At 33.4% G+C, this 15,530-nt stretch overlaps 1 protein-coding gene across 1 annotated transcript; it reads right to left on the bottom strand.

Annotated features, from left to right (window-relative positions):
• Positions 1-2,231: 2,231 nt before the first annotated feature.
• LOC139095635 (MOXD1 homolog 2-like) lies at positions 2,232-12,951 on the bottom strand. The gene is made up of 5 exons (XM_070647023.1): positions 12,150-12,951; positions 8,546-8,704; positions 5,284-6,374; positions 3,889-4,057; positions 2,232-2,805 (listed from the first exon to the last, which is right to left on the bottom strand). Exons 1-5 carry the CDS (start codon positions 12,429-12,431, stop codon positions 2,569-2,571), a joined length of 1,938 nt encoding a protein of 645 aa, XP_070503124.1. The 5' UTR covers positions 12,432-12,951; the 3' UTR covers positions 2,232-2,568.
• Between the last annotated feature and the right edge of the window lie 2,579 nt (positions 12,952-15,530).

Raw genomic sequence — 15,530 nt, 5'->3', positions numbered from 1 at the left:
TTGTTCAGTATTGATGGAATTATTGGAATAGATGATAGATGAGCACATATGCATGTTGTGTAGATTCATTTTTAATTAAAATGTTCATAAAGTTGCACATGTGATCAAGTTTTTCATCATCTTTTTGGGGGGTTGTTTTACAGTTTTGTCGTTGAATTCTGCAGGGGAGCAGGGGTGTCGATAGGAATTTTTGGGTGGGGAAGGTGTGGTAAGGGGTTGAAAAATTAGCGAGGAATTCAGGATTTTTTTCACGAAAAATCTTAGAAAATTGAAGACTTTGATCCAAATAAGGAGAAGAGGGGGTATAAAGATAAACCCCAAACCCAAACCCACACTCAACCTCCACCGCTATCACAACCCTCATCCGCATCTTCATTCTAATTATGATCTTGAGACTCAAAATTGAGTGAACTGTGCAAAGATTGACCACAGTTTTTTGCATCTTTTAATGCAGAAAATTGCATCTTTTGAAGCAGAAGTTTTGCATTTTTTGACGCTGAACTTTGCATCTTTTGACGCAGAATTTAGATTCTTTTTGGCAGATTATCGCGTTTTTGTAGCAGAATTAGGCATCTTTTGAAGCTGAACTTAGCATATTTTGACGCAAAAGATTGCTGATCTGCGATGAATTTTGATTACAGATGCAAAACCATTAAATCACAATTTATCAATTTTCATCAAAATTCTTGACCATTTTTGATCATTCTGATCAGTTTCACACCCTAAATATTGACCCCATTCAGCCCACAAAGGCAGTCCAACCTGGAAACAGCAAACAAATGAGGTGACAAATGATAAAAATATTGTAAAAGCTGACAAAAGTCAAAAAAAGGATCAAAAATGTCAAACTTTGTCACAAAAGTTGTCAGCCCCTCGTCCCATGTTCCAGTCCCCATTCAATTCCCTCTAAAACCTCCAAGTCCATCATCCCTGTCCTTTATCTAGCTTCCTATTTCTCACATCTCACAACAACACCAAAAAATCCATCTATCCACTTAAAAAAACTGTAATTAAAACTTCAAACATGCCAGCAAGTCAAACAGAACAGAAACTTGACAGAATATGCAAATAAATCTCCAGTCTATAGTCATTAAGTTCGTTTTTTTATTATTCTTGAAACTTTTTTCCTCTTTTTTATTTTTTTGCATCTTTATAAGCATCAACCAGCATCCACTCATCATAGAAACTTGATATTAAAAAGAAATTTTCTACTTTGCATCAACTCAACTTTATATTGAAAATTAATTGGAAAGTTTTTCATTATTCATTTACTGTTGTGGGTTGTTGTGACGATAATTGGAGATTTTTTTGCATCTATTGAAGCAGAGGTTTGCATCTTTTGAAGCGAAAACTTCGCATCTTTTGAAGCAAAAGTTTGCAATTTTTAAAGCAGAATTTTGCATCTTTTGAATAATTTTGAATATTTGAAGCAAAAGTTTGAATCTTTTGAAGCAGAATTTCGCATCTTTTGAAGCAAAAGTTTGCATCTTTTGAAGCAGAATTTCGCATCTTTTGAAGCAAAAGTTTGCATCTTTTGAATAATAGAATTTGAATCTTTGAAGCAAAAACTTCTCATCTATTGAAGCAAATTTCGCATCTTATGATGCAAAAGTTCGCATCTTTTGATGCAAAATTTTTGCATCTTTTGAAGCAAAAGCTTTGCATCTTTGGAAGCAAAATTTCGCATTTATTTCGCATCTTTGCTTCCTTGGAAGATTATGAGATTTAAAGAAATTTTTTCTTGCATCTTTTGAAACAAAAATTTTGCATATTTTGAGGCAAAACGTTTGCATCTTTTTAAGCAAAAAGTTTGCATCTTTTGAAGCAAAAAGTTTGCATCTTTTAAAGCAAAAAGTTTGCATCTTTTGAAGCAAAAAGTTTGCATCTTTTGAAGCAAAAAGTTTGCATCTTTTGAAGCAAAAGTTTGCATCTTTTGAAGCAAAAAGTTTGCATCTTTTGAAACAAAAAGTTTGCATCTTTTGATGCGAAATTTTGCATCTTTTGATGCAAAAATTTGCATCTTTAAATCAAAGTTTGCGTCTTTAAAGCAAAAGTTTGCATTTTTTAAAGCAAAAATTTTGCATCTTTGAAGCAGAATTTTGCGTCTTTTAATAAATTATGCATCTTTGAAGCAGAAATTCTGCATCTTTTGATTCAAAAAGTTTGCATCTTTTGAAACAAAAAGTCTTTATCTTTTTAAGCAAGAAGTCTGCATCTTTTGAAGCAAAAATTTCGCATCTTTTGAAGCAAAAGTTTGCATCTTTTCATGCAAAAATTCCCATTTTAATGCAAAATCCAATTTTTAAAGTAATTCCAATTTTGTCTTTAAATAAATTAATTTTCAATTATTTTTGCATCTCATTCCTCATCTTATCCAATTTACAACAGCAGCAGCAAGCATCACCTCCCTCCCATCACAGCAGCCTGTAGAAAGTGCACTCGAGAAATATTTCATCATTGTCTTCCTTTTATCTTTAGCGTCATTATTTCCCAACTGATATCATTTTACACAAAAGAAAGCACTTGAGGCCTTCCCAGTTCCATTCCCACAACCTTCCGCATCTCCGATTATATGACAGACACAATGGACACAAGTATAAAAATCAAAACGGATGCCTGGTTGCATTCATTATTTGATGTTTGCTGTAATAATGTCGATGGACTTCGTACTTCCTTACTCTTATCATCCTCAATGGAATTTTCATTTGCATCGTCGTCATTTGTTAGCTTATTGGGACGTGGTGATGGACAATATGTGTCGGGTGGACGATATGGCTTTGTTATCACGGCTGGACTTCCTGATATCTGTTTGGGAAAAAAATTGAGAATTTATTATTTTTCAAGTATCAGCAATTATTTGAGTTGGAATGGATTGAATTTGATTAAAATGACGGGATTTGAGTGCTGAATTGCGTGGATTGACGATTTGGATCAAAAGAATTGTTGGGTGGAAATTAGAATATTTGGATGGAATTTGAAGACGTGCGTCATATTTTAATGAACACTTTAAAGCAGTGGTGGGCAAACTGTATGCATGCACATCTGGTACATCAGGCACACCATTAGGGGTCCGAATGACGGATATCCGTACCGTCCGTTACCGGTAATTACCGGTAAATATCCGTTACCGTCAAATCCCGATTACCGGTAATTTTCGGACCCCTACACACCATCGACACCATGCACACTATGCACATTAGGCACTCCTGGAACACCTTAAACACCATGCACACTTGACACAATTGACATACATGGCATACATGGCATACTGGGCACATCAGGTATATCCGGCACACCTGGCAAACCATGCTCAACAGGCACATTATGCTTACCTGACATACTTGGCACACTAGGCATACCAGGCACATCGGGCATACAAGGTACACCTGACACACCATGCAGTCCATGCAAACCATGCTGACCATTCACTCCATGCATACAAAGCACACCAAGCACACTGAGATTTCTGGCACACCATACACAACTGACAAACTAGACACACAATGTATCCCTGGTATGGCATGCAATTTGCACACCAGGCACACGTGACACATCCATGTACATCATGCACACCTGATACACCTTGGACACCTGGCACACCTTGGTGATAAGCAATGGATACAGTATACCGTGTGCGGTTTCAGTCAAGTCTTACCACTAAACTGTGCCTTACAACCTCTGTATCAAGTCTTACCACCAATATGTCCCTCAATCCACAGTTTACCCACCAACATTGCTTTAAAGTCTCCCCCCAAAATATGACTCACGTCATCATCTCAATCTCAAATACCAACATAACCACAATTTGTATCAAATTACCAATTACTTAAAATCCCGGATATGAAAATTAACATTTATATCTAAAATTAATTCCGAATTTTAACTCACCCGTGTAGCAACAAAAGCACTGTTACAATAACCATCAAATGCTGACGTCTTTATGATTCTCTCAAATGTAAAGAATTCATTCTTCCAATCATAAAGTTCTAAATGTTTCTCAAGCGTTCTTCCTGCATACCTATCCGGCTTCGTTATGACTGTTTGATTCCAATTCTTCCTGTAAACCAGTTTTGTGTGTGTGGGTGGGAAAATATTTGATTATTTTAGTGTATTTTAAGGGGTGGAAGCAGTAAAGTGTATGAAGCATATGAGGAACTATTTAGGGGACATTTGGATCGAGTGAAATGAAGTTTTGCGTCTTTGAGGCAAAAATTTGTCATTTGACGCAAAAATTCTCATATTTTGAGGCGAAAGTTTGCATCTGAAGAATTCTTTAAAGAACAGATGCAAAATTCTGCCTCAAATTTATAAATTTCTGCATCTTTAATACAAAACTTCGCATCTTTGAAGCAAAGTTTGCGTCTTTGAGGCAGAATTTCGCATCTTTGAAGCAGAAAAAAGCATCTTTCGGAATGCTTCAAAGAAAAAATGTAAAATTCTGCCTGATTAAAACAAAATTTTGGATTTTTGAAGCAGAAGTTTGTATCTATTGAAGCAAAAATTTGCATCTTTTGAAGCAGAAGTTTTGCATCTTTTGAAGCAGAAGTTTTGCATCTTTTTAAAGCAGAAGTTTTGCATTTTTTGAAGCAAAAATTTGAATTATTGAAACATAAGTTAGCATTTTTGAAGCAAAAATTTGCATCATTTGACGCAGACTTTCACTTCTTTGACGCAAACTTTCGCATCTTTAAAACTGAATTTTGAATCTTTGAAACAATTTTTTGCATCTTTAAATCAGACTTTCGCATCTTTGAGGCAAACTTTCACATCTCTGAAGCTGAATTTTGCATCTTTTCAAACATAAGTTTGCATCTTTGACGCAAAACTTTGCATCTTTGAAGCAAGATTTTGCATCTCTGAAGCTGAATTTTGCATCTTTTTAAACATAAGTTGAAGCAAAACTTTGCATCTTTAAAGCTCAAATTTCATTTTTGAAATAGAATTTAACATTTTCAAAGCAGAATTTCGCATCTTTAACTCAGAAGTTTTGCAACTTTTGACGCAAACTTTCGCATCTTTAAAACTGAATTTTGAATCTTTTGATGCAAAATTTCGCATCATTTGAGGCGGAAGTTTCGCATCTTTGACGCAGAAATTTCGCATCTCTATCTCAAAATTCATTTTCAATGTTTATGCATCTTAGAAAGTAATTTTTCTCAATCCGCATGTTCCCCCTTAATTCCATCGAAAAACAGCAAGCAGTACTAATAAGCAAGACAAACACAAAAGAAGCAAAAAAAAAGAAAAAAAAGATAATCAAATAAGTGAAAATGTTTAACGAACCCAAGTTCCTCAATTCCAAGTGCCCTAAGGACATCAGATATTTTCGATTGTGAATTACATGCAACGAGTTGTTCCTGTCTCGGATAATACATAATATTAGCCATACAAATTTCCTCATTTGATGATTCACCACCAAGTGTAAATCGTTCACGTTTATATGAATTATATGTACATTCAATCATTAAATGATCACCAGGATATAACGTCCTTGTCTGATTTAAAAGTCGTGTCTCAATATAATTTGAATTAAGATTCGTGTCCTGTGTTATAGGCTCCAGTTCCTCACCATTACGTACTAAATTAATTTTAATCATTGTACCCGAACTATGTGTCTGCATGACTACCCCAAATATATTCAAACCAGCTGCTGGAAATGCTTTTTGGGTACAATTTGATGTACAATGTCCAATGGACACAACACGCTTATATCCAGGTGCTATAATGTGTAGGAAATTCGGACGAATATTTAAGGATATAGTTCCGACATCAAATTGTCGTCTTTGGGATGTGTGGAACAGCCGAAAACCTGACGTGTCATGAAAGTCCTTTGGAATGTCTTGATAATGAATTTCAAGCAGGAAATTGTCAGATTTTGTACTGTCTAATGGATATCCAACATTATTTGGATATGTAAATCCATCTGATCCTTTTGTCCATATTGCTATTGATGTGAAGCACTTCCGTTCAAGTTTTAATCTTTCGGTGCATTCACCGTTGATGTCATCGACTGTCCTTAAGTCACTAAGCTGTGATTTACATTCATAAATTCGCATAAAATTAATAAAATTGCGGGATTCTAGGGATGAAAATATTGATTCGTAACGGATTATTTGATGATTTTTTAAATTATTTCTATAGCTATGGCACCATTTGAGTAATCCGTGGGATGTCACGTTGGATATGGCATTGCGGATCTCGAACATTTCAAATGTTTCGTTATTATTCATATCAATATTTGGACTACGTTGGAGTAATAAAAGTGAACGAATTTGGAGTATTGCGTGAGATAAATTTGGTAAATTATCACTGCGGAATTGACCCCGCTTTGGCTTCTCGTCTGTGTATAGGAAGATTATGTTCATTGTGTCGTTCTGGGAATTGGAAAATTGGAAATTGAAATTATTAGAATTGTGTTGGTTATTGAAATCTAGTACAATTTTTGGATAATCTAGTACAATTTTGTGAAAATCTAGTACAATTTGGGACAATCTAGTCCAATTTTGAAATAATCTAGTACAATTTTGTGAAAATCTAGTACAATTTTGTGGAAATCTAGTACAATTTTAGGAAAATCTAGTACAATTTTGAGATAATCTAGTACAATTTTGGGAAAATCTATTACAATTTGGGAAAAATCTAGTACAATTTTAGGATATATTAGTACAATTTTGGAAAAAATATAGTCCAATTTTGAAATACTCTAGTACAATTTTGTGAAAATCTAGTACAATTTTGGGAAAATCTAGTACAATTTTGAGAAAAATCTAGTACAATTTTGGGAAAATCTAGTACAATTTTGAAAAATCTAGTACAATTTTGGGAAAATCTAGTACAATTTTGAGAAAATCTAGTACAATTTTGAGATAATCTAGTACAAATTTGGATAAATCTGGTACAATTTTAGGATAATCTAGTACAATTTAAGAAAATCTAGTACAATTTAGGGAACATCTAGTACAATTTTGAGGAAATCTAGTACAATTTTGTGAAAATCTAGTACAATTTTGAGAAAATCTAGTCCATTTTAGGATAATCTAGTACAATTGTGAGAAAATGCTGTCCGATATTGAGTACGAGGCATAAAGTCAGCATAAAAATCCCAAATAAAATCAATAAAATGCCGAACAAAAGTCAATAAAGCAGCAGCACCAAGAATGAAAAGGAATTGGAAAGGAAATTGGCACAAAAAAAAACTCAATTTGGAGTCAAAACATTTACAAAAGATGTTGACTTTAATTTTCAAATCACGAACTGTACCTTTCGCATTCATAGTCAGTCAGACGCATAAATTAATGTAAATTCCGTCAAATTTTGTTCTCCTTTTCAGCATCCAGCTCCTGCCCCACATCCGAACCATTTTTTAACCTTTTTTTTTTCATTCAATTTTAATCATCTTGAAATGAATAGCAACAACAACAAAATATCCCAAAGGTATATCCAATTATCCATTCTTTAAGTTATGTCAGATTATGAAAGGAATGGAATGGAAGCTTGAAGGTTATGGGATGATAAATATCCCCACAGCGACTGTGTTACGCACTCATTCACAATTTTTTTTACACTCTTGAAATTCCCACAGTGGATTGACTTGTTCCGTACTTAAATTTAAACGATGTCTTGGATTTAATTGCACGACAGGGAATTGATGCTTATTTTATACTGGCTGTGGGGATGGAGAGTCGAGGTTATTACAAAATTGTACTAGATTTTCCCAAAATTGTACTAGATTTTCTCAAAATTGTACTAGATTTTCTCAAAATTGTACTAGATTTTCCCAAAATTGTACTAGATTTTCTCAAAATTGTACTAGATTTTCTCAAAATTGTACTAGATTTTCTCAAAATTGTACTAGATTTTCTTAAAATTGTACTAGATTTTTCTCAAAATTGTATTATATTATTGTTAAATTGTACTAGATTTTCCCAAAATTGTACTAGATTTTTCCCAAAATCGTACTAGACTATCCAAAAAGTGTACTAGATTTTCAAAAAATTGTACTAGATTTCCTCAAAATTGTACTCGATTTTCTAAAAATTGTACTAGATTTTCCACCAAATTGTACTAGATTTTCCCAAAATTGTACTAGATTATCTCAAAATTGTACTAGATTATCCTTAAAATGTACTAGATTTTTCCAAAATTGTACTAGATTTCCCTGTAAAATTCTCAGCAATAAATTAATTTTCCAGCATTTCCTCGACCATAACTTTATCCAATTGTATTAATTAAATTGCAAGTCACACGACATTCTCAACTTGTCTAAGCATTTCCTCATTACACGACTCGTTATAGCCGGATATGAAAGCACAAGGCCATAAAATCCACAAAAAAAATCTTAATTTAATTACGGCAACTTAATTTGCATGCTTCATGATAATTTTAAGCCTATTTTCAGGTCTGATGACTGAGTTCAAGTATTCAATGCCTGAAAATAATTTCAATACTTCTCAGTCATTAAGGATTAGTGCCGGTCTCATGAGGATAATTATGCTTAATGGTCCAAGAAAATGAACAGAAAAAAAAAATCTTTAATGGCACTTACCGTAATTGGAACATCTGATTTGTCATCGCATGTGTTTAACTTCCGACGAAATCTAAGTATTGTGTGGGTTGAGTTCTCACTGCCTGACAACAGCTCATAGTCTTGTGATGTGTCGACGACTGGCTCACTTGTTTGTGTGTGTGTTTTGATGTGGCAGTCCTGGAATGGAATAAAGGAATTGGAATTAAATGCTGGGTCAATTGATGGCAATTAGGGTGGCAGGGTCAAGCCAAACCCCATCCCAAATGGCCATACCCCTTCCTTCAATTGATGGCAATTAGGGTGGCAGGGTCAAGCCAAACCCCATCCCAAATGGCCATACCCCAATGCTTCTGGATATTCACAACATTCCAGCACATTCATCACAAAGTAAAACATTGTTAATTCCTTCAATAGCACAGCAAGGCACAACGAAATTGAATACAAAAGAAAATTTTTTTCAGGAACAAAATTAATCGTGCGTTTAAATTTTTAATTTTTTCATGAATATTTTAGCAATTTTCTTCTGCATTCAGCCCTCGACATTCATTCAAATATACACAATCGCGAACATGAATTCAGCATTAAATTCACTGTGAATGTCAGCGTCACACAATGAGCGGGCGAAAACAAAAAGAGAGACAAGTTTGAAATGTCTGTGAGTTGGTGGGGTTAGAAGCGCATTTGATGAATTTAGACTAATATGCAGCATATGGGATAGGGGTGTCGATTATTTGGGTTTTCAGGATTTGTACAAATCCCAAATCCCCAATTAGAAGTTCTTATTAAGAACAAAATATCATTATAAATATGCGCATTTTCTGGGATTTTAGGCCAACGCTTCCAGATGCATCCAAATTTTAACCATATATTGTTATTTACTATTGTAAATCTTGTTTAAAATCCCTTAATCTGCGATTTTTCACTTGAATTTTCTGAAATAGGTTATAAAACTCTCGAAAACGTGAACCTTTATCTTAATTTTTTTTAATTGCAAAAAATGGCAATTTTGGCCAACATTTTCTTCAAAAATTTGAAAAATCCTGGAAAGTTATGACTTTTCACCTCAAATTTCTTTTATAAAAGTGAAAATTCATGGAAAATTGTAAGCTTTTCACTGGATTTTCCTACACTAAATTGAAAAAGTCTCGTAAATGGAATTTTCACTATGATTTACTTAAAATTAACCAAAACAAATTTTCATATATAATAAAAATTCACTTGGATGCATTTTCAACTACGGGCCGGCAAAAAAATGCCGATCTGTAGTTTTTTTTGGCCAACCCTAGATTTTTCTTACCAAATATTTATGAAAATATTAATGAATAATAAAATTTTGAAGAATTTTAATAATATAGGAAAAATTATATTTTATAAAGATTTGTACAAGTACTTGGGTCCAAAACCCAAGTATTTGGGGTAACGAGCAGTTCTGAACAGTTCTGATGAATTTCGACCAGTTCCGAATAGTCCCGGACAGTCTAGAATAGTTGCGAACAGTTCCGATCATTGCCGACCAGTTCCGAACAGTCCCGACCAGTCCTGATTAGTTCCGATAAGTTCCAATCAGTTCCGATCAGTTCCGAACAGTCCCGACCAGTTCTGATCAATCTCGATCAGTGCCGACTAGTTCCGAACACTCCCGACCAGTCGCGACCATATCCGATCAGTCACGAGCAGTCCTCATTAGTTCCGACAAGTTGAGATCAGTCCCGAGCAGTTCCGATCAATTTTGGCCAGTTCCAAACAACTCCAAACTGTCCCGACCAGTTCCGATCAGTTCCGAACAGTCCCGACCAGTTCCGATCAGTCCCGACAAGTTCCGAGCATTCGGAACAGAAGCACAGCAAGGAGCAAGTTTTTCAAAAGGAAGATGTAAGGAGGAATACGCTCAGTATATGCACCCAATATATGCCCCTGTACCTCATCTCATCCCATTCCTATTTTAGAAAACATAACCTCAAAATGCAATAAACCGTTAGCAGCGTACGACTTTTGACCAAACCAAGGTTAATGAGTCTGCAAGTAGTCGGACAGTCAGTCAGTCAATCTACCGACCTTAACCCTCCCGAGAGGAAAACAACCCCAAAAAAATGAAATAAATATAAAATGAGTCAAAAAAGGCTCTAAATAAACTGTTGGATTGACTGACAATTTAATTCACAAAACTGTCATTGTCTGCCTTCCTTATCTCAGCTCTTGTTTATGCTGCTTTTTATTTTTTTCAATCATTTTTGTGCTTCATTTCATTCTGTTTTTGTTATTAATGATTCGTGTGACATTTCATACTGTCGGTTCCTTTTTTGTGCTGTGCTGACTGTGACTGTATTGACTGTGGACTTTTTTTTACCCACAATTTTCATTTCCGCCTTCTTTTTTTGAGTTTTTGACTTGAAATTTATTGATTGTGATAAAGTCATTGGGATGTTAATGGAGGTTTTTGGAGGGTAAATTAGGGACGTAATTAAGATTTGACATGGAACCGTTAGCAATGTACGACTTTTGACCACATAATCTCAAAATGACACAAAATGGTTAGCAACGTGCGACTATTGACCACATAACCTCAAAAAGACACAAAATGGTTGGCAACGTGCGACTTTTGACCACATAACCTCAAAAAGACACAAAATGGTTAGCAACGTGCGACTTTTGACAACATAACCTCAAAAAGTCACAAAATAGTTAGCAACGTGCGACTATTGACCATATAACCTCAAAATGTCACAAAATGGTTGCCAACGTGCGACTTTTGACCACATAACCTCAAAATGTCACAAAATGGTTGGCAACGTGCGACTTTTGACCACATAACCTCAAAATGTCACAAAATGGTTAGCAGCGTGCGACTTTTGACCACATAACCTCAAAATGACACAAAATGGTTTGCAACGTGCGACTTTAGACCACATAACCTCAAAATTTTCCTCAATTTTTGACTGTAATTTTCTCAAAATTTTCCCGAATTTTCCCAAGTTTTCCACCATATCCTATAAATACCCCAGCAATTTCCACGAAAATCTAATTTCAATTCCCACAAAAAGTCAAACAAGCGAAAAAAAGATGAAAAAAAAAGGCAGCAAATTCAGCAAGGCTGTGGAACTTCCTCAAACTTTGCGTGCCTTAATATCTAACTCGAGTAATTGCCTCATTCATGTTGACAGTAATTACATCAAATTTGCTTACACGACGAAGTATGTCGACGGTTGCTGGGAAATGGATGGGAAGTTGGAGTTTTTGGAACTGAATTTTCGTGTCTAACGAACGGGAAATAAATTTAAAAAAAAGTTAAAGAGTTGCTTGATTTTTTTGGGGATGGAAATTCAATTATTGTTGACATACTTTAAGGATTCTTGTGGATTTGTGACTCATTTTGAGGTTATGGTGCTGCTTTTTGAGGTTATGTGGTCAATAGTCGCACGTTGCTAACCATTTTGTGTCATTTTGAGGTTATGTGGTCAAAAGTCGTACGCTGCTAACCATTTTGTGTCATTTTGAGGTTATGTGGTCAATAATCGTACATTTCTATCCACTTTTGTCAATATCCAAGCCTAAAAATGCGCTAAAAAAGCCAAAAAAAATTCCCATTCCGAGAAAACCGCGCTCAAAAAAAAGTCAAACTTACATAAAAGAACATGTGTCCATCATCAATCCACGATATAAAGACATCAGCACCATAAATTGTACCATCACGTGACAATCCAAATCCAACATATCCATGGGTTCGAACTTGCATCTCAAATGTTATGTCTGCATCCTTAACAGTCCATTGTAGTAAATAATTCTCATCAAATCGTATCCAATTATCCCACGTGTTATTTGCATGACTGAATGTTATCACAATTATCATCATTAATGTCACATTCCATAATAATTTTGTCATTTGTCGGCTTATCGATTGAGACATGCTGCTATGGCTTCCTCCTCGGTACTCGTACTCGTACCCAAATTTCAACTTTTTTTTATCGATTTTAATTTGGAAAATTTTTGACTTTTCTGTGCGAAATTAAATTTTTAAAGTTCATCTTTTGGTGATGTTGCTGTTGTTGTGTCTGTGACTGTTGCGGTAACTGTTGTTATGACTGTTTCTGTGACTGTTGACGTGACTGTTGCGGTCACTGTTATTGTGACTGTTAATATGACTGTTGCAGTGACGATTCTGTGACTGATGCAGTGTCTGTTGTTGTGTCTGCCGTTGTGACTGTTTCTGTGACTGTTGCTGTGACTGTTGCTGTGACTGTTGCTGTGACTTGTTGTAAATTTTGCTCTCTAACTGTGATTGTTACTGTTACTGTTGATATGAATGTTGCTGTCGAATTGCTGTGATGTTGTTGTCACTGTTGATGTGACTTTTTTTATGACTGTTGTTGTTTTGACTATGACTGTTGCTGTCACTGTTGTTGCGATTGTCGTTGTGACAGCTGATGTGACTGTGACTATTGCTGTGATTGTTACTGTGACTGTAACTGACGGTTGTTGAGGAGCCCGTTGGATGTGTTTTGGCTATAGTGGGTTGATTACTGCGGTTGGTGTTGAATGCTGAAGTTTTTGGCTGTTTTGTGGGATTTTGCGATTCTGTGAATGAAAATTGAGGATAAAATTAATATTTTTTTGTGGTTTTATTGTAATTTTTGTTGAAATTTAAAGGTTTAATTGGAATGTATTGGGCTCTTTGAGGATTATTGGATAAGATTAATCTGAAGTTGATGGAAATTTAGCAAAATTGCCAAAAATTCATCAAAATTTAACAAAAATTCTTCAAAATTTGACAAAATTTGGCAAAAATTCATCAAAAATTGACAAAAGTTCGTCAAAATTGATGAAAAATTCAATGCCCAGTTCCTCCTGTTCCTACCCCGTACCACAAAATCTCCCCCAAACCCCCCTAAATCGATCATTTTCCCCAAAATTTCCCACACATTTCGTCTCAATTTACAAAAAATTCATTCAAGTCGCTTCAAAATATTTTTTTTTTTTATTAAATTTACGTCCAATAAACAGCATAAAAATAATATTTTTAGTGTCATTCACACAATAGGCACTTCCCTACCTCAATTCATTGTTCAAATAAATTGACTGCCTTGATAAACTTTTTCACATTTTTTTTTTTTGTCACAGCCAACAATTTAAATTGAAGCAATTTGAACGAGTTTTGATGCAAAAATGTTGAAAATATGAAAAAGTTTTTCTTTTTTGAGTGAATTTTTGCACATGTTGGAATTTATTAATTAAAATTCTTTCCAATTTGTCTGCTGTGCGGGTGTGGTGAGCTTTAATTTGGTGAAAATTGTTGGATTTTGGTGAAATTTTGGTGAATTTTTGGTGAGTTTTTGCCAAATTTTGATAAATTTTTTCAATAAATTTCACAAATTTCAATTAAAAAAGTTAATTAAAAAAAGTGAAAAAATTTCACCCCACAGCAAAATTAAATTCAACAAACTCGACACAAATTTCCATACATTTAATCATATTTAATCACATAAATTATGCAGAACTGACTGAACATGAGCAAAAAATAAATTTCAGATCGTATTAAATTCAAATTCTATTTCTATGTGCTCATGTATCTCATAAACAGTAATCAAAATAAACTTTGTTGCTGTAACAATTTTATGGAATTGAATTGAAAATAATCGCATTAAAATTTAATTTTTTTTCTTTGGTGAATTTTTTTGAAGTTTAATTTGAAATTAATGAGTAGAAATTTTTGAGTTTTCAATTAAATTTGAATCTTTTTAAAAAATGAGTATAAAAATTTCAAATTTGAAAACTCACCACCCCCTAAAAAAATTCACCACCCCCTATAAAATTCACCACCCCCAAACTCACCACCTTTTCAAATTCATTTTTAAATACTATAATATGAAACTAACTCATTGAGAAACTTAATGTTGCGTTCAAAAATTCACCACCTCAAAAACTCACCACAACAAAACTCACCACTCCTGAAATTTTCCACCCAAAACTCACCACTCCTTAAACTCATCACCCCTAAACTCGACCTTTTAATGACAATTTAATATGAAACTGTCTCATGAAGTAACTCACCACCCCTCCCAGAAACTCACCACCCCCTAAAATCCACCTTCAATTTTTAATCGACACTCAAAAACATCTCAAAAATTTTCACCAAAGGAAAAGTTTGTAAGAAAATTAAATAAAAAGTGCCAACACAGATAAACATAAAATAAAAAAAAAATCTCGTCAATTTTGCAGAAACTTGAAAAGTTTTTCTCGTGTTTTCTTTTTTCATCAAATAATAAAACAATTTTTGTTGTACTTTGGAAAAGTTTTTTTTTTTTTATTTATTTAATGAGCAATATTTTGTTGAAAATTTTGTTAATACTTTTGTGAAAAATGTTGAAATTTATAAGACGAAATGGCAAAAATTAAAAAATTAAAAAATTTGAAAAATAAAATAAAAATTTAAAAAAATTAAAAATTTAAAAAAATTAAAAATTTTTTTTAAAAATTAAATAAAATTTAAATAAATAAAAAAATAGAAAATAAATAAATAATGTGTTAAATAAATTTAAATAAAAATTATAATAATAAATTTAAAAAAATTCAAAAAAATTTTACAAGATTCAAAAAAAAAATTTTAAAAATTAAAAAAAAAAATAAAAAATTCAAAAAAAATTTAAAAAAAATAAAAAATTTTTAAAAGTTAAAAAAGTTTAAAAAATGTTTAAAAAATTTAAAAATTAAAAAAACTTTAAAAAAAATTAAAAAAGAAACGACAAAAAATGCGCTTTAAATGTTGATGACCCAAGAAATTTCCTAACTTGTAACATTTCATTACATGTGAACTTGGGAACAAAACACACAAAAAAATACTTTTTTATCATCATAAAAACATGAACAAAAACAACAACAACAAAAAAGTACGACTAAGGAAATGCTTTTAAAGCTACGGAAGTAAATTTCATGCTCCAATTGCGAAAAGCGAGGGAAAAAAAAGAAAAATTAACGCGCAAAATTTTTTGTTTTGTTGAATTTCAAAAAA

This window comes from Chironomus tepperi, unplaced genomic scaffold, assembly GCF_022539635.2.
Source record: "Chironomus tepperi strain 1889 unplaced genomic scaffold, CSIRO-AGI_Ctep_v1 contig_370, whole genome shotgun sequence".
In the NCBI taxonomy this organism is placed as follows: Eukaryota; Metazoa; Arthropoda; class Insecta; order Diptera; family Chironomidae; genus Chironomus; species Chironomus tepperi.
The sequence above is the reverse complement of the archived record's forward strand: the minus strand, read 5'-3'. Positions and strand labels throughout refer to the sequence as shown.